General features: G+C 51.4%; 2 protein-coding genes and 1 long non-coding RNA gene across 3 annotated transcripts in view; 2 read left to right on the plus strand and 1 right to left on the minus strand.

Moving 5' to 3' along the window:
- The window catches only part of LOC149743987 (disintegrin and metalloproteinase domain-containing protein 19), an 88350-nt gene extending 84053 nt beyond the window's left edge, over positions 1–4297 (plus strand). The window contains exon 23 of the mRNA XM_089905921.1: positions 648–4297. Within this exon, the coding sequence (XP_089762047.1) occupies positions 648–701 (54 nt within the window). The 3' untranslated portion in view covers positions 702–4297. The remainder of the gene's footprint in view (positions 1–647) is intronic.
- Positions 4136–19553, minus strand: LOC149743988 (magnesium transporter NIPA4). Its single transcript, XM_089905923.1, has 6 exons — positions 19255–19553; positions 15873–16112; positions 12373–12429; positions 11122–11212; positions 8735–8895; positions 4136–7551 (listed from the first exon to the last, which is right to left on the minus strand). Exons 1-6 carry the CDS (start codon positions 19505–19507, stop codon positions 6923–6925), a joined length of 1431 nt encoding a protein of 476 aa, XP_089762049.1. The 5' UTR covers positions 19508–19553; the 3' UTR covers positions 4136–6922.
- The window catches only part of LOC149743989 (uncharacterized), a 48086-nt gene continuing 44563 nt past the window's right edge, over positions 16079–19601 (plus strand). Inside the window, exon 1 of the long non-coding RNA XR_016391607.1 lies at positions 16079–18515. This is a non-coding gene — a long non-coding RNA (uncharacterized LOC149743989). The remainder of the gene's footprint in view (positions 18516–19601) is intronic.

The raw sequence follows: 19601 nt of genomic DNA on the forward strand, positions 1-19601 counted from the left end.
GGTGAGACCCTTGCACACCCCCTTTTTTGGTTTCATGTGAAAGGTGATGTTTAGGAGGCTGAGCTATGGTAGCTTCAAACCTGGGTCTGCAACTGATGAGCTGAGCTGAGCTGAGCGGCCCTGAGCAAATCACTCTCTTGAGTCTCCGTTTCCTTATCTAGCAAGAGGTTTTACGAAGCAGAAATAGCCAACCCCATCGGGTTACTGTGAAGGTCAAGGCAGTTAATTTACATTAACCCCTGGCCTATGGTAGGCTGTGCACAAATGGCCCCTCTTAATACATCTTCCCTGGGACTTAGTCCTGGGACTTAGTCTTAGTCCTGGGAGTTGGGGCAGAGGGGAGCAGGTGAGGAAGCTGGCTCACTGCCCTGTGTTCCTATGAGGCCCTGGGAACTCTGCAGACTGAGCTGCAGCTTTGCTGGGAGGGAGGAGGGGAATGGCTTGTCAGCTGGGGGTTGGGGGCTGCCACCATGCCTCTTACTGCAGAGTTGATGGTCTGGACGAGCAGACATGTGGACAGACTTCTGCGGAAACCCTTCTTCTCAGGTGACAGTCTGCCACTCACGCCCACCTGTCACAAGCCAGAGGACAGCTCCCCACTGATAGCACGGAGCTGATGTCTCTCTCCCTCTCTTTTTTCCCTGCAGTTTCCTGAATACAGGTCACAGAGGGCTGTGGGGATGGCTAGCTCGAAAATCTAGACTCGTCTGAAGGCGCTTCTCCCTTCCTGTGAGGACTCTGAACACCACAGAGGAGCTGTGGCCACGGAATCTGGAGGAAGCATGCCCGGCCACCTCTGAGCTCCCCCTCCCCACCTCCCCTCCTCCTGGAACCACTGCATCTCTGAAAAATCTCCTCCTTGACTCAGTGCCACCTCGGCTTCCACAGAGGCCCAGAGTGCCTACCATCAACGGCATCCAAGTGTTGTTTTGTGCAATATTCAGCCCCAGGTAGGGAGGGTAGAGCCGAAGAGGTTGAGTGGCTGCTCGTCCCCTATCCGCCCTTCAGCTGGCCCCTCACCCCGGAGGTGACAGTTGAGCTGGTGCAGGCTGTCCGAGCTGGCAAGCCCAGCTGGGAAAAGTCTGTTTAGCCCTTGAGGCCAGGACTCAGCTTGGAGAAGCCATCCATCCACGTCCTATGGAGGAGGGTACGCATGAGAGCTTTCCTTTGCTTCCATCTTCCTCAGAGGTCCCAGGCTGGACAGAGGCTGGGCACTTACTGTCCCTTTTAGCTTTACTGATCAGGAGGGGTCACTCCAGCCAGGGCTTGGTTGAGGTCACAGCTCCTGGCTCTGTGGCCATATGTGAGCACGTCAAGTTCCCTCCTCACGCCGCCCCCCTCCCCCCACCAAAGCCCCCACATCCCCTTACTCCCAAGGGTCACTCTGACTCAGACAGGTACTATCTGTAGGCAGTGTAGACAGCAGGGGGAGCACAGCCCCGGCCCCCTCTGAGCCGTCAAGCCAAAGGTTTTGACTCCGCTCGCCACTGTTCTCGCGTGCTCCTTGTTTTCTCTTCTGCATTTTCCAAGTGCCTCACGCTTCTGATTTCTCCTTCTCCGCTGGGACCCGCCTAATGTGTGGTGCTGTGAAGAGTGAATCCCCAGCAGTCCCGACTTCCTGGGACTTGGTGCTGTGACCTGCAAGTCAGGGTCCTGCCTGCGGGTTGGCCACGGGATCTCCTATGTTGGTTCTCAAGAGTGTTGACCCGGGTAGACTCGGGCCATGGCTGTGGGGTCGTAGCTTTACTTTCCATGGTGTGTGGTGACCGCAGCAGAGTGTGGGTCTTCCTTCTACTCCCTGACCTGAATCTGAGTAAGGTCCTCAGGGACAGTGGTGGGTGCAGGGAGGAGAGTGGACATCCTGGGAGCCCCAGCCTGTCTCCAGACCTGGTCACTGGCTTGAGGCAGGACCGTTGTCTTCTGAGCAGAGAGCAGACCTGTCTCTAGAGATCCCTAGAGAAGCAGCCTTGACGGAACAGAGTCTGTGCCGGGACCGGCCAGACATTTTCTCATCCTCTTCCTTGTGTTCTTTCCTCTGGTCCTGTCCTCCCCGCAGCAGGGAATGGGGGCTGTGTGGTGCTCTGCTAGCTGGGAGGATTTTCAGAGAACCACCGGAGATGTTCTCTGGGATGGTCTCCCACCCCAGAAAGGTGCCGGGCAGCTTGGGGCCTCCCCGCCTCCTGCAGTGAACAGACGTTTGCTCTTGAAAACCTCAGTGCAAGGAAGAGGCTTGAGTTTTCACTCCCAACCACTACCCCGGGGCCCCCTTATCGTTCTCTGTATACAATAGGTGCTCACTAGATATTCTTGGGTTTGTAGACAAGTGGGATGTTCAGGCTGTGCACCTGCGGGGGGACACTTGGGATAGATTTAGAAAGAGCTCAGGAAAATGAAGTTCTCTTTCCTCAGGTAGTCAGGTTGTGTTATTGGTGATGTTCACACCCCTGTCTTGCCGACAAGGGCCCTGGTTGCTCCCCACAGCCGATGTCCACCATCCTTGCTGCCTGATGAGGTCAGGGGACGGCCTTCCATGTTAAGTGTGCTACTCGAGATGCCCCAGGCCTCAAGGCTGGGCCCCAGAAAATTAACGGTGAAAACATCTCTCCACTGAAATCACCCTTAAACTCAACCCCCTGCCTCACTGACATTCCTGTGGCATGTCCAGCTTTTCTCCCCAACGTCAGGAGGTTGAAGGCTCTGAAGTGAAAATGCCCCAGCCACTGTGGCTGCATGAGCCTTTTGAACCTGAAATCCACCCTCCCTGGAACCATACCAGAAAGAGACCTGGATTGTTGCTTTCCTGTTTGTTTCCGTTTTTGTTTTCAATTTTTTTAATACCACCTCCATCCCATACACATTGTACTGTGAACTGGAAAATGGTTGAATTTTCTAAATTTGATAAGACTTTTAGCAGCCAGTTCTATTTACTGTTTGACTCCTGGCTGTGTTCTGGCAGGCCGGCGGGGAGTCTGCCCAGGAGCAAGCCTGGCTGTCATAGCCCGTTCTTTCCCTCCTGTGTCCATGTGCTGCTTTGAGGTGACGGAAACCAATATGGACTTAGGGAAAGAGGCACTTTATTCTCAAGGATTACTGCAAGACTGGGGAAGGGAGTGTTGCGATAGGGGCAGGGGGCAGTTGCATTAGGAGAATGCTCGGGTGAGCTGAGCGGCTACAAGATCTATGAGCATCCCACAGCTCAGACGGAAGGGGCCTTTTATAGGAAGGAGTGAGCATGGCTGGAAAAAACCACATTCAGGGACCATCTCTGTGGTCAGCCTTTGGGGAAGGGGCTGTATGCTGGCTCTGGCCAAGGGTGAGTCCATGCTCAGGGTCTGGGGGGTAGGAGGGGAGCCTAACTGAGGCTTGGTGGAGTGACTTAACCAGCCTTCTGTTCAGATGGAGACTATGTAAATCTTTTTAGAAGCTAACTTAGCCTCCTGCCAGTTTTTCAACCCTAGGTGTGTTTTTTTGTTTGTTCGTTTGGTTTTTTTTTTTGTGTGTGTAGGTGTGTTTTCCTTAAGAGCCTAGGAGGCATCTCTGAAATGTGAACCTCAGGGGACATCAAGGGGGATTGCACCCTCTCTCGACCTGGCTCAGTGGGAGTTTTAGCCCAGGCACCAGGCTCCAGTGGTAACTGCCTGCTTGCCGTGGGTTCTTTTTAGCCTTACTGACTTCTCCCTATGAAAGAAAAGCTCCTTTCTGCCCCAGCTCTGAGAGGCTCGCAGACCTTAGGGTCTCACTGTAGACCTTACAGTACTGTCATAGCCCCATCCCCCTGTGGCCATGGCCCCTCGCCATCTCTTGCAACAATCCTTTTGAACAAAGCCTCCCCTTACCTAGGTCAGAATTTGTTCTTATTTGGCCGAGGGTATGGAAAACTTGCGCGTTTTAAATTGGGGACCAGTTCTAAAGTCAGTGATGGCGTTAAGTGCGTATGTAACAGCTCTGCTGGACACGCAAGAAAGTCAAGAGTATGCCAACTGGAAAGGTGCTCCACCCATCCTTAGGGAACCGTGCAAAGGAGAGGTTCTGCAGAATCCAAGCCAAGTGCCCCCAAAGTCACCCTTCCATGCATCCTCTCTTACCATCCACTGTGTGTATGTACGTGTGCATCTGGGATCCAGGGCAATGTGAATTTTCTTTTTATTTGGGAGATTGTTCACAGAAAACAGATCCTCTTTTCTCTCGTCCACCTATTAATTGTTTACAATATTTGTATATCTATGCAAAATACTTGAATGGGCTGTGGTGCCTTTTTTCCTTGTTTGTATTTAATTAAATTGTCATTTGAAATGTCTGGTTTGGCAACTCTTGTTTGTTTCTTTGTTTTAATGTTGCACTGGCCAGCCTGGATAGGATCCATCACCGAGGACTCCTCAGAAGAGTTCCTACAGAGACCGTCTGTCCAGCCTGTGAGGCCACCGTGGAAGATCTTGAGCCATAGAAAAGCCCTGGGTTTTCCCATGACCAGTCGAGGGAGCTGTTTGTCTTTGCACCTGGACACAGGCCAGTCTAGTTTTAATAGGTCTGGGGGTCACTCACAGCATGAATGATACAGATCGACTTGAGGATTTGTGAGAGCTTAAAAGTATTCACATGGGGCTTCCCTGGTGGCGCAGTGGTTGAGAGTCTGCCTGCCGATGTAGGGGACACGGGTTCGTGCCCCGGTCTGGGAGGATCCCACATGCCGCAGAGCGACTGGGCCAGTGAGCCATGGCTGTTGAGCCTGCGCGTCCGGAGCCTGTGCTCCGCAACGGGCGAGGCCACAACAGTGAGAGGCCCGCGTACCGCAAAAAAAAAAAGTATTCACGTGAAGCTCTTAGCACTGTGGTTGGCTTCTCGTAAGGGCCCAGGCATGGGATGGGTGTCTTCCACTGACGCTATTTCCCAAACAGCCTTTCCCTCTCTAGTGAAGGCGTGGCTGTAGAAAGCACTGGAGGGACTTCCTTGGCAGCCAGAACTCTCCAGAGATTGGGGACTGGCCCCCGGCACTAGAGGAACCACTTTAATTGTTCCGTGTCCAAGGAAAGCCAAGATGTAAGTATCAAGTAAACACACTCAAATAAACACACACTTTATTCCTGACCCTGCAGACCACGCTCTCAGGGCCTTCAGATTACAGTCATTCTCAAGATCCAACATGTTGCATTGATTTTAGTTACAGAGAGAAATCCACATTCATTAAAAACTGTGGCTTTGAGGCTGGCGGTGCAGGAAGCCAGTCTGTTCCTTGGAGCTACAAGGCCAGCAACAGTTTGGCCTGGGCTTGGCTATGCTTAGGGCACAGGACGTAAACACAGGCACGGGTGTGGAGTTACACAGGGGAGGCTCTGCACCAGCTTGGGGGCTGAGGGCCAGGTCTTCCTTCTTTACAGATATACTGGCTCCCTTACCTCCCTGTCAATGGTCCTCATATCAACTCTCACATTCTTGCTGCTGGAGAGAAGACAGGAAGGGAGGGGATATTAATTATGTCTCTCTCCAGCTGCTCTTGTTTTTTGACTGCCTCTGGTCAAATGTGAGGGGACCAAAGGCAGTCCCCAAAGCAGGTGGTGGTGGAGCAGTCGTGACACACTGCTTCCCAGTGTGGGCAGCTCATCAGTGGAGCTGGGGACTTGGTGGCGATCTGGTCAACAGCCAGATTGCACCCCGTGCCGAGCTTACACCCCCCGACTTGGTCACTGAAGTTCAAAGCTGATCCCACTGGCCAAGCCTCTAAGGCTTCAGCCCAGAAGTTACCCAGAGGGGACTTCCCTCGCGGTCCAGCGATTCAGAGTCTGCACTTCCAATTCAGGGGGTGCGGGTTCAGTCCCTGGTCAGGGAACTAATAAGGTCCCACGTGCCGCGCCGTGTGTCCAGAAGAAAACAAGTTACCCAGAGCCTTTTCCACCTGGGTTCTTGGTTCACCACCAGAGTAAACACAAAAGTTAGCCCCTGGTTTCCAGAGAGCCTGTGTCTGCTTTCCTGACTGCCCCTTACTCTTCTCCCCATCTCCCCAAATCATATTGGTTTACTCCTTGAGGAAAAGGAAAGTGCATTCTGCTCGACAGCCAGGCTACTTTTAAGAGCAGTGCAATCGCTGTTCTCTTTGGAGAGTGAGGCAAAATGAAACACTGGGCTTGGCCAGCATAGCTTGGCTGGGAAGCAAGCACCTTTTGTTGTTGTTGTGTTGTTTTGAGTTCTTAGATAACTGCCTGAATGTCTCCATGACTGACTCCTTAGGATGTGTCTAGAGAGGGAAGGGTGGGGAAGGGGTCGGGTGGATGGAAACAGATGCTGACCTCCAGGCTGGCTGCTCCCGGGAACGGGGCTGGTGGAAGTGTTTCCCTGAGACGTCAGGTGGCTTTCACAGTAAGCAGGTCAGCTGAGGTCTTGCCTCTGTCTCCGAAGATGAGGTGGCAAATGCAACAAGACATTTTACAATAATTGTGTGTCTGTTGGTTCTGGACGGGAGGCATGGCGAGTTGCTCTCTGGGCCTCGGAGGGCCAGCTGCACTTCAGTCTTGGGCTCAGGAACGGTGAATCAGTCTCAGGAGGAGAACCAGTGCGAAGGATTTCCTGATGACCAACATTTCAGGGAAGTTCTTGGCTTGTGCTACATTCAACGGATCAAATCCTATCTTCTTCCCAACAACACAGAGATGGCACCGAGGAAACAAGTAGGACGGGAGGTCCAGGGGACCTGCTGGCACCAATGTGTAGTAGGGTATTTGGTCACTGAGGCTGTGTTTCCAGGAGGTTCTGCCACCACTGCTCACTGTGTAGGGATTTTTCTTCCGGAAACAGCGGTGAGGTATAAATGAACGTCTCAAGAAAAGAGAGCCCACTGGTAAGAGTTGTGTTGAAAATAACCAGGTGGCTCTGAAATTGAGCAGTCAGGCTGTACCACAGGGCTCACCCTCTCACTCATGTATTCCAAGCTTTACGAATGGATTATAAATACTTCGGGCTTCTTCTCTGGTGATGGGGCGCTGGAGAGTTCTATGTTGTTCACAAGAACATTCTTGTCTTTGAGTCTAACGATGCTGGGCTCTGGGGCGGGAGGCGGGGTTGGGTTTTTGTGCAGGTGGGGCAGGCCGGTCCGGCTGATGTCCAGGTCTTTGAAAGCGTGAAGCGTGAACACACCCAGGATGATGGTGACAAAGCCAGAGAGGGTGCCCACAATGTCCACGGCCGACATGCTGTGCCACTCCTTGAAGAGGACGATGGAGGAGGTCACCACCATCGAGGTGAAGAACACGTAGTAGATGGGGAACACCAGGGAGGTATTAAAGATGTCCAGCGCCTTGTTGAGGAAATTGACCTGAGTGCTGAGCGAAAGGGCCAGCACGAGGGACAGGATGTAGGGGAGAGGGTGCCGCACAACCGGCAGCCCCTGGAAGAAGTTCTTAATGGTGATGCCCAGGCCCTTGACGGCAGTCACGGAGAAGGCCCCGATCACAGAGCAGATGACGATGTAGATGAGGATATTCCTTTGTCCATAACGTGGGGCGATGACGAAGATGAGGATGAGGCAGGACACCAGCAGAAGCACAGCAAACACGATGTACCCTTTGTGGGGGATGGAGACAGGTAACCTGACCTGGGAGGATGCCAGTGGCCTCTAGAGCCCTCCACTCATGGCAATGGGATGTCTCATTAAGAACCTAGGCTTGGGGGCTTCCCTGGTGGTGCAGTGGTTAAGAATCCGCCTGCCAATGCAGGGGACACGGGTTCGTGCCCCGGTCTGGGAAGATCCCACATGCTGTGGAGCGGCTGGGCCCGTGAGCCATGGCCGCTGAGCCTGTGCTCCACAACGGGAGAGGCCACAACAGTGAGAGGCCCGCGTACCGCAAAAATAAATAAATAAGAACCTAGGCTTGGGACTTCCCTGGCAGTCCGGTGGTTAGGACTCCGTGCTTCTGACGCAGGGGGTGCTGGTTTGATCCCTGGTCAGGGAACTAAGATCCCACATGCCACCACCTGGTGTGGCCAAAAAAATTAAAAAAAAGAGAACGTGGGCTCTGGAGTCAAACATGGGTCCCAGTTCCAGCAACACAACTTTTTAATAACTTGTACAAGTTATTAATTGAACCCCCAAGACCTCAGTTTCCTCTTTGTAAAATAGGATTAATATTAGGACCTTCCTCATAGGAGCTTTTTTGTAGGATTAAATTAATACACGCAATTGACGGAATGCCACCCCCCCGCCATTTACATGTTGAGTGCTAATCCCAAATGGGATGGTATTCGGAGGTGACGTCTTTGGGAGGTGATTCAGGCATGAGGGTACAGCCCTCAGGAAGGGAATACTGCCCTTATAAAAGGGACTCCACAGAGCTCCTTTGCCCTCTACACCAGATGAGGACACAGCGAGAAGCTGGCCATCTATGAACAGAATCTATCGGGCCTTGATCTAGGACTTGATCGTGATCCCCGGAACTGTGAAACGTAAGTGTCTGTTGTTTATAAGCCACCCAAATCTATGATATTCTGTTAAAACAACCTGAACTAAGACAATGCAAACAAGGCATTTAGAACAGTACCTGGCACATAACAAATACATAATAATAGCATCCCTACCTATCAGACTGGGAACCTGTAAGCTAGCCTCAGTACCAGCCCATCAGCTTTCCTCCCTGAGCTTGCTGCCTCCTCCTCCACATGGCAGCACCTGAGATGGCCAGAACCCAGTCAGACCTTTAACATGGTTCACGCCCAGTGCCTTCCTGCTCACTGGGAGCCTGGAGCCTACCTGTGTCTTTCATCTTGGCAGCCATCTCCACGATGGTGGTGATCTTCTCTTCCTCGGGGGCGTGTATCACCGTCACTGTGCTACCGGCCACACAGATCACACAGCCCAGCTTCCCCAACAGGTTCAGACTCTCTCCCAGGAAATATGAGGAAAGGATGGCACTGCATGTGAAAGTGGAGAAAGGGATTACAGCAGCTAGCCCAGTCCCAGCATCCTGGAGAAAAGTGAGGGCTGAGCAAGGGCTCACTACTCTCACACGTGGAAGCTTTTCTAGACCCCCTAGGAAATGTGTGAAATAGAAACTTATTTAGGGGAGGGTTACAGTGTGGGCTGGAGGAATCGACGACATACGTGTGAATTTCTTTCATTTTAGAGACTGACAATATCCCCAAAGAGAAGAGTTGGAAGAGCCCTTCAAAGCACTCTTGTCTAACTTCCTACCCAATGAGCACATCTTCTCTTAACATTGCAGACAGAAGGCTTTCAGCCTTGGCTTGTATACCTCTGGCGGCAAGCAGCTCTCCCCTTCACAAGGCAAATGAATCCCTTGTAGGTTCATTCTGTTATTAACCCAAAATATGGTAGTTTCTACTCATCCCATATCCCTTGAGCCATACAAAACAAATCCATTCCTTCTTCCATTTGCATATGCCAATATAAACAACCACAGTGACACTTGGGCACACTTTACATACTAGATATTGTGCTAAGAACTTCCCATTTATTATCTCACTAACATCTTGCAACTCTCAGAAGTAAAATATGTCCATTTTATAGATGAGAAAACTGAGTCCCACAGAAGCTTAAACGATGGCAAGATCATACAACTGGTAAGACACGAGCCAGGATTTGAACTCAAGTTCTGTCTAATTATAAAGCCTATGGTTTTTCCTCTACACCTCACTGAGAAGAGTTCTCCTGACTTCCTTGAGTCTTTTCTGGACAAAACACCTCCAGTTCCTTGCTGTTCCTTGGTGATGTGACTTTCATTCCTGTCACATCCTCCAAATTGAGCCAGCAAAGGTGAAGGAAGAAGGGTGGTGAGACAAGACAGGTACAATCGCTGGGGCATGCTTCTGTTTCTTTAAACAGGTGGCATTAGTTTAGGGCAAAAACCTGTTGGCTGACCTAAGGTAACCCAATGAGCCTCATGAGTCCCGCTTAAAGGTATCAGGAAAGAGGGGATTGATGTCTAACCTCCTTTGAATGTCTCCCATCTCTCCTCTAAAACTCCCAAAACCATTTTACCCACAATGCCTGTTCATCAGCGCCCGGTAGCATTAGCAAAGGCAGAGGTCACACAGTGGAGGATCCCCTGCCGCTCCCAACTTCCTGGGATGGGAATCTGTAAACTAATCAGATACGCAATACTGGTATCTCAGCTACATCAGCCAACCGTGCCATGTGAGTCACGGCTCTCTCTGGTTTTTGACTGCATAAATGCTGCAAAATTGTCATCAAGCTGGTAAAACAAAACAGGAAATTACAGGTACTGGGTGTGGTGGGCTAGGGACTTACCGGGGCTCCAAGGTTAGGGTGACAATCAGAGCCAGCTTCCAATGGGGCTTAGGACCCCCACAGAGGAACTGTGTTTGTAGCTTGGGAGGAACGGGGCAATGGGAAGCACACACATTTAATATCAGCTATCTTTAATACCATCAAACATCTTCCAGGCCATGGGACCTAGTGGTTAAGCACCCAGACTCTGAAATTAGACTGCCTGGGAGGGAATCCTGGCCCAGCCTCCTGGGACCTGGGTGACCTCGGCCAAGATGCTTAACCCCTCTTGGCCTCAGGTCTCCCCTCCTTTCTAATTAGTAGGGATGCTGTGAGGATTAAATGAGGGAATACATTTAGAACATTTAGCACAGGGTAAACCCTCAATATATGTTAGCTGTGGTTATTCTTCAGCGCCTGTTCTGTACTATGCACTTTCTGTGCATCTCATTTAGTCCTTAAACCAATGCCTTCAGGCAGGTATTATGAACATCCCCACTTAGCAGATGGGAAATTGAGGCTCAGAGTAGTTAAGTGACCTGCCATGTAACTACAAAGTGGCAGAGATAAGGTTAGAACCCAGGGAGGGTTAATCTAGGGCTTGTACTTTCAACTTGTGTGCTTCTCCTATTGGGGCACCAAAACACTGACATGGGACATTCAGCCTTGTGGCAGGGGAAGCCCTTCCACCTGGTTTGGGCTTGGCCTGCCCCTTCACTGCCCAGGCAGCAAACCATCCAAGGGTGCGGAGCTCTGAACAGCACACTGCCTCTTTCTGGAAGCTGAGACTGACCCAGGTCCTTGACTGCAAGTAGCAATGGACCCCATGTGCAGTTCCGGACATCAACAAACTGAAAATAGGAAGGGACAGCAAGAGAGGTGACAACAACCTTATGAGGATACTCAGCGCTCCCAGTGGTGTGACGACTGTCGCAGGAGCAAACGCATAGGCCCCAAAGTTGGCAACTTCTCCGGCAGCCACTAGGAAATTAAGGGGGAAGAGAGGTCACAGTGGCTCTGATGCGCCATCTCCAGCCCAAATGAATCTGGGTGGAGACGGCTTCATTCAGTGTTCAATCATTCACAGAATCCCAGACCAGCATTCCTTAAAATCCCCACCCTTATGCTGTCTCCCTGCAGAATCTGATCTGAAGGTCAGGCCCAGATGATCCTGACCAAATCCTCCCATGTTAAAGATAGGGAGGTGGCCTGGAGTCCAGGGTCACATGGTGCTTTCTGGTTCTCGAGGTCCCTTGGCTTCTAGCCTAGGCACGGTTAAGTGTATCTCAGGGACTGCGAATGATTGGTCTGTATCTTCAAGGTAAGCTCTAGAAAGTGTTAATTATCAAATAAAGACACAGCTACAGTTACTGATTCTCCAGGTACCAAATGGTCCACGGGGCCGTCTTTCCCAGAGGAGTTATGGATAGTCTAGATTGACAGGCCGGTGGTTAGAAAGTCAGACCTTCGCAAAGGGCCTACCTCTCCCCATATGAGTTTCCAGTTTGCAGACTCCTGCAAGTGCCTCTTCTGTCTCCCTGCTCGTAGGGAATGACCTGGGTCTGCCCTTTGAAAGCAGATGGTGAATGGGACAGGGATCAAAACCTGACTTAGGGGATTACAAATCGAAAGCTGGCTAATTTTCCGTCCCAAAGAATTAGAGTTTGAAAGCCAGGGAGGGTGGGTGGAAAGGAATGTGTGAATGTGAAAATGTGGGCAAACCTTAGGTGGCAGACCAGCCATGTTCTAAGTGAGCCAACAATTGCCTGTGGAATGGGGCAGCTGACTTAGGAGTCCCAGGCTGTGCCCTGCAGGAGTCCAGAAGACTCCAGCGGGCAGTCATAGCTCCCTGAATTTCAGGGGAAGTTGAGAAATTACACCTTTATCACTACCAGCTCTGTACAAACCTCTCTGGGGAGAGATGCTTTATGGATGAAAGACTGACTTTGGATGGGGAAAGTGACCTGAGATGCAGGTAAAATGTTCTACCTGCAAAGACTGTTTAGATTCTCCCCCTAGAAATCTGGGCCTTGGATTCATATTTTGCACAATAGAGACAGAAATGCCCCATCCACCCCTCCTTTCATCTCTGCCTCTGTCATCAATAGGGCACTGTCCTTAGTAGCAAAGAACCCACTTACTGGTGAGAAATCCAGCCCACCACATTGCATCCTTCAGGTAGCCGTAGCCTCCGTCCACTGTAGAAAGGAATGGGCATGAAGTTAGAGGTTGGCCGTACTTTCTCAGGACCTTTCCTTCTCTACCTTCACTCGCCGGTCTCTAAGGGTTCAGTATATGTCAGCTGTGGTGAGGCCTCCAGGCCTGCTTCTGGGCCCTGTCCTGGGTGAGTTCATCCCTTCCAAAGTTTTAAATTCCATCTAGATACCCTATGTCATATATGCACCCTGATCCTTTCTTCTTAGCCCTGATGTATATCCAGTTGCTTACTTGACAACTCTTGGGTCTCGCACAGGCATCTCAAACTCTGTCCCGAATGGAACTCCTGATTTTTAAATGCTCCCTACCCACCAAATGAAACTCAGTAAGCGGCACCTCCGTGTACCTAGTTGCTTAAGCCAGAAACCAGGGAATCACACCTGACCCTCCCACTACTCCACCTTCTGCATCCATTCCATCCTGCTGATTCTGTCTCCAAAATGCATTTCACGTGTGTCCACTCCAATGCCACCCCACCACCCAACTCCCAGGCACTATCATCTCTGGTCTGGGTTGAGGCAACTGCCTCCTAGGACTCCTCTGGTTCTTCTCTTGTCCCTTATAATCCATTCCTTTCATAGTAGCCAGGAGTTTTTTTTTTTTTTTTGCGGTACGCGGGCCTCTCACTGTTGTGGCATCTCCCGTTGCGGAGCACAGGCTCCAGACGCACAGGCTCAGCGGCCATGGCTCACGGGCCTAGCCACTCCGCGGCATGTGGGATCTTCCTGGACCGGGGCACGAACCTGTGTCTCCTGCATCGGCAGGCAGATTCTCAACCACTGCGCCACCAGGGAAGCCCAGCCAGGAGTCTTTTAAGAATTATGTCACTCCTCAGCTTCTAGCCGGCCAGTGGCTTCGAAATGCTCTTAGGATAAAGACCAGAATCCCTAACAAGCCTGTTCATAGTGTTGACCCTGCTCACTTCTCCAAAGGCTCCTCCTGCCACACTTCCTACTATAGTCTAGCTGCTCAGGCTGTCTTTGAGTTCTTCAAAAATGATGAGCTCTTTTTGGCCTTAAGGGCTTTGCATGTGCTTTTCCCTGTTTGGAGTAGTCTTCTTAACAATATTTGCCTATATCTACACTTACTCTACAGGTCTCTGCTTGAATGCTGCTTCCACTAAAATGCCCTCCCTGGTCCCCTTACCTTTATTGTCTCCTCTTGGGATTCTCTCTCGTCACACTCAGTTCTTCTCCTTAATGACACTTGTCATTTATAATTTGATCTATTTATTTTCTGAAATTTCCCCCACTAAAATGGAAGCTCCATGTAGCCAAGAATTGTGTCTGCTTTGTTCACACGATGGGCTCAGAACCGGGCACGTGGTCAGTACTCAGTATTGGCAATGAGGATAATGATGATTAGGGCGGGTTTTAGACAGTTTTGTGAAAATCCCAAAGTTGTATGTTGCTTTTTGTGAATGCCCTTTTTTCTAAGATGGTCTTTAACGTTCATCAGGTTCCGCAAGCAGTCAGAATCTCCCATAAAAGTGCTCTGAGAGCATTTTACTCTGAGTTGAAATCTCAGAAGATATTGAAAGAGCAGATTGGAGAAAAAATGGATTCCGGGGAAGCTGCCTTTCTGAATGGTCAGTGATACTTGCTCTGCTCTCTCCTGAGTGGAAGCAGCTATTTTTCTGGCACTCTGGGAGGTCTCTGGCCTTCCAAACCCTTGTCCAGAAGAGGAGATAGAGCAGCAATGACCACTGATCCTGACTTCATGCCCACACCTCACAGCTCTCCATTTTAGAGCACACCCGGCTCTAGTCCTGCGTATCCAACTGTCTGTCAGGCTCTCCCACTTAGATCACAGTAAAACTAATACTGGTGCTTACTCCATGCTAAGCATCTTTCTAAACATACTACATATCTTCACAACAAGATATAGCTGGAACTATTCCTATCCCCATTTTTTCAGATGAGGAAACTGAGGCAGGAAAACTATTTTTCTTGCCCAGGATCATAATCACCTGGAATTTAGGAGCTAGAATTGGAACACAAATAGTCTGCTTCCAAAGCTCAGTGTCCCATAGAACATTAAACCGAACACGTCCAAACCTGAACACATCATCTTCCTGTAAACCTGCTCCTCCTGCTTTCTTTGTCTCAGAAAATAGCACCATCATTTCCCCAGCTGCTCAAAGCAGAGCGCTCTGAGTCACCTTGACTCATTTTTTCATCCTCCCCTTGGGCCCGGGCAACACCAAACCCAAACCCAGTAAGTCCTACCTTCAAAATCTATCTCTGGACTTCACCACTTGTCTCCATTCCCACTGTAATTTCCTGGCCCAAGTTCTGTTGTTTTTCTCCCCAAATTGGTCTCCCACCTTCCAGTCTTGTCTCCTAATCCACTCTGCACCCAGCAACCAGAGATCTTTTCAAATCGTAAATCGAACTATGTCACTCCCCTGCCTAAAACCTTTGTCACTTACAATTACAGTCAAACTCTGGAGCCCGGTTTACAAGACATTTCATGAGCTGGCCCTCACCCCGTCTCTTACCCCTCCATGCTCTAGCCATCCTGAGACAGTTTCAGCTTCTAATATCACTCATGCTCTCTCACCCCTGGGCCTTTGCACATGCTGTTCTTTCTGCCTGGAATACTACTTCTTTCTCTTTTCCCCTCACCTTGTTATCTCCACATCATGTAGGTCTCAGCTTCTAAATCAACTCTTACAGAAAACCTCCCCTACCCCTCAAGCCTGGCTTTACATGGCCCTCCAAAATATTGCCATAACATTCTTCATTTTCCCCATGATAGCATTTAACATGCTACAGAACAACTGTTTATCGACTTGCCTGTCTCTTCCACTCAACTCAATGCCCCACAAGGGCACTGTGTCCCCAGGTCTAGCATGGCACCTGGCACACAGCTGGTACACAATGAATGATGGTTAAATGAACAAATTTTTTAACATAGGAGTCCTTTTCTCAACAATTGTTTCATGGATACACGTCTTATTTTTCAAACAAGCAAATCCCTATGGACAGAGACTCAGTAATTCTTTTGTAGCCTATAAAGGAGCTCAGATTGATAGTACGTGAGGACGCACCAGTGTCTGACATTGCCCTGGGCAAAGGTATTATATTCCCATTTTGTAGGGAAATTGTGACTTGCCTATGATGACACAACTGGTAAGAAATAAAACCAGGACTAGACCTGGGGTTTCTGATTCTTGGCCCTGAGACTTTTCCCTGTCTTCACCCCAATTAACTGATCATGTAGTTCTCAGGAACTACTGGATTATAAAGGAAGGTCTCCTGTTGTTGGTGGATCGGCCCAACGGGACTGACAATGAGCCTTTTGTGCCTATCTAGGACAGGTTCTCAAACCGCTACAGTGGACCCCGTGAAGGGAGGTTCACAGGGCTGGCCGAGGGCTCGCCACCCAGCACCCCATCCACCCCCACCCCCCAGGAGCCTACCAGCCCGCGTGGCACCAGAGGCCACCAGTCGCTGGAGGCCCTTCTTCTTGAGGATGACGCTGCCGCCGATGAGGAAGCTGGACAGGATGGCCAGGCCCAGGCCGACGTAGAAGCTGTAGTTCTGCCTGAACCTCTCCTGCCAGCTGTTGGAGATGACACTGCTGGGCACCTGGGGGCTGAGGTCACCGACGATCTGGCACAGGACTTGTTGGGAGGAGCAGTACAGGCTGATCAGGGAACCTAGGGAAGACCACGGTGAGAGTCACGCTGGGGACATTTGCATGCAGGCTAGGGACCTTATCTTCGTGAACTCATCAACTGCTTCCAACCATGTGTCAGATAAGTGCTGTCTTTGATTCCCACTTCATAGATGTGGAAATGGAGGCCTTGCCTAAGAACACAGGCTGTCTCCAGAACTCCAGCACCTCACCACGAAGTTAGACTTAGGCCCCCCCCAACACCACGTAGGGCCCCACAGCTCTCAGGCCTCATCGAATCCAACCTCCCGGCCTCCACAGGAATCCCCTCCCAGCCTCTGGGCACATGGGCCTCCAACAGCTCAGGATCATACAGGGATTCTCCCCTCCCAGAGGCCTCTTCACTTACGTATCCCTAACTGCAGCCACAGTGCAGAGTCCTGACAGGTAACAGGAGGGAGTGAGGCTGGAGTCCACAGCCCCTCCTAGGCCTGAAGATGGTGAAATATGAGCATCCTTGTTTGTCAGAACCAACCATCCCCAGGCCTTACTTCGAAGACCTCTGGTGCTTGTGGTCAGGGCTGAGGCCTCCTTCAGGCCTCAGAGAGGTCAGTGTCCCTGCCACTCCATGCAGGATCTGTCTTTAGCTCTCCTTCCAAGTCCTAGAGTCCATGAGAGTCAATCAGTTCTCATGCCCTTGAGCCAGCACACCTTTGCTGGCTCTTCTGGCACAAATACCAAGGACAACAGGACAAACTTGGGCATGAGGGGTAGACCCTCAGTCAGAAGAACTAAGCTGCCCAAGTTCAAGGAGACAGTACAAAGCACAGGCAATAATCCTCTGGTACTCCCAGGGCCCACCACCCTGGGGCTTCTCAGGAGCATCCCTTATCATGGAAACGGCAGAGTGGTCATGCCCAGGGTTTTAGCTGAAGAAACTGGGGCCCTGATAAGCTTGGTAACCTGCCTAAGGCTACACTGGTGGTAAGTGGTGTAGCCAGAATTGCTTCCCTAGCCCATATAATACCGAAGTTCATGCTCTCAGTCACCAGCGCCCCCCGCCCCCCCCCACACAACACACACACACACACACACAGACACAGCAGGTGGCAAGGGGGATGGGGTGTCATTTAGCCTCTTGAAGGTTACCTTAAAACATGAGCTCCCTGCTAACATCTAAAAATCCAGAGATTTCCCATGAAAGTCCAGCTTCAGGGCTGCCTTTGCTTACTCTGCTGGGCACACGGTCCCATAGGCAACAGTAAGCTGTGGCTCAGCAGTGGTTTTACCCCTAGACAGGACGTGCTCTTTGCGATTCCCCTGAGTCCACACGCGGCTCCCTTCAGTCATTTTTGTTATGTGTTCGGCCCCTATAAGCATCTGAGTTTGTGACCTTTGGTAGTAGTAGGTCTTTTTCAAACTGTGGGTCACAAAGACCCAGGCTCGTGTGCCAAGGATGTAGGCCCGGGCCAGGCACTTCTCCTTGAACCAAGCTAGGTCTCTAGGCCTGCACTAGAAGGGCCCAAAGTCCAAAAGGTCAGGCAGCTTTAGCTTTGGCATATCTAGAGCACAGAGTGGCATTTTGGCGTAACGAAGGAAGGGCACTGTTGACCTTTCTTCCATGGCACAGAAGCATGGAATAGCAGAGCTGGAAGAGCCCTTTGAAGGCATCCTGTCTAACCCTCTTTCTTTTCAGCTGGGGAAACTGAGGCCCTGAGATGGGGAAGGATTTGCTTGAGTCTCATAAAAGCCTGGTGGCAGAGCTGGGTCTGGAACCCACCAGGGGACGCCCATGTGTCTTCTGCAGTGGGAGACCTCTCTTTCCAACACCTGTGTCACAATCCAGAGAAGATGAGACAAGAAACCATCTGGGTCCCTAATCAAACTTGTTCTGACTGCTCACTCCTGTTCCTCAGTTAGGGCAAGAGTCAAATCCTGGGAGTTCCCTGAATTCAGGAAAAGAGCCAGAACCTGGGAGGATGTGGGCCAAGGAGGGCGACTCCCAAGAGGAAGGCCAAGCCCATTTCCACCCCCTTCCCCGCCCTCCTGAAGGTTCATCTCCAGCAGGTGGAGCCAAAGGGTGGGCCTGGCTCTTTGGGGGAGGCTTGAGGCATCCAAGGGGCACAGTGCCCTCCATCGAGTCAAGTCCTCCCACAGGGGTAAAAAGAAAAGGAGAGAGGGCTGATGGCCAAAGGAAATCCAGTTCTGAGGAGCGTGCTCATCTTGACAAATGGGTGTTGGGCCAGATGATTCCTGCTTCTCTTCCTGAATATACCAAGACTGGGGAACATGTTTTTCCCCAGGGGAAGACGAGGCTGAAAATGGACCGCATCATTGTTCAGAAAACCAAGGCCAGCTAACACCCAACAGGCCCGCTTTGAAAGCTTCACTGGAGAGGAGAAGTTAGAAAAACAGGGATATCCCACAGGCTGCATACCAAGACCAGGTAGGAAAATGGAGAAATACCAAGAAAGGAGATGAGCACAGTACAGGTTTTAGAATCCAAGAGCCCTGGTTCTATATTCCATTTCCCCACTGTACTACCTTGAGCAAGTTCATCAGACTTTTCAGAGCCTCATTTTCCCTACTTCCAGAATGGTGACAGGAAGGTAATATCTACCTGCCTTCTAGAGTTGTGTTAAGGATTAACTGGGATAATGCAGGTAAAGAGCCTAGTCCACTACCCAGGTTTATAATAAGAACTTGAGCATAAAGCCCAGAATCTTTCCTTATCCTTTCCTGGGTTGTTCTTTCCCTCCTTTTCCTAAAAGGTGGATGTGGGTTTGGGGGTGGTGAGTCTCTGCGCCCTCTACCCTGTCTTTGATGAGCCCCAGGGGGACAGACCTGGGCAGGTACTAAAATCTGAAGCAACTATACATAAAACACACCCCCCCCACACACACACCTCTTGGTAGACCCGCTCCAATCGATAAATCCCGCCTCTTCCCTCCCACGCACGTCCCCCTTTCTCCCATTCCCCCCTCAGCTACCCAGCTTCAAAGAGGGGGAAAGTCAGCCAGAACCCTGCTCCCTCCCAAGACGGGCCTGAGAACTGGGTGGGGGACGACGCATGCGGACCGCCTCCCCGTTTCGGTCCCCCTGGCAGGAGAGGACGCCGAGGAAAGGAGCAGCAGGGAGGGAAGGCGAAGCGCAGAGCGCACGGGGTCCCCGCTGGCCTCACGCACCGTTCTCGCAGCTGGTGTTGCTGGCCGGCAGCTCCATGGGGCGGACGGTGCCCCGGCTCCCCGGCTCCGGAGCAGGTGGCTGAGATTTGTCCCCCGCGTGGCCGGCGTGCGAGGAACAGCCGGGGTCGGACCCGGGGGTGGGGAGAATGACGCGCCCCAGAGGGGGAGGGTCCCCGGGGAGGAGCCGCCCGGCCTCTTGGGCAACTCCGTGGGCCTGGGGCCCTGTGCTCGAGTTGCCCGCGGAGGGGCGCATGCCCTCCGGGGGCGCGGAGGCTGCCTGGATCCCGGAGCGGGCGTCACCACCTCGCCCCAGGCAGGAGGCGAGGGGGCGGGTCCCCGGGCGCCGC

This window comes from Delphinapterus leucas, unplaced genomic scaffold (assembly GCF_059928025.1).
Source record: "Delphinapterus leucas isolate spDelLeu-1000000601 "Yukka" unplaced genomic scaffold, BTC_Dleu_Yukka2 spDelLeu_asBTCV2_sq31, whole genome shotgun sequence".
In the NCBI taxonomy this organism is placed as follows: Eukaryota; Metazoa; Chordata; class Mammalia; order Artiodactyla; family Monodontidae; genus Delphinapterus; species Delphinapterus leucas.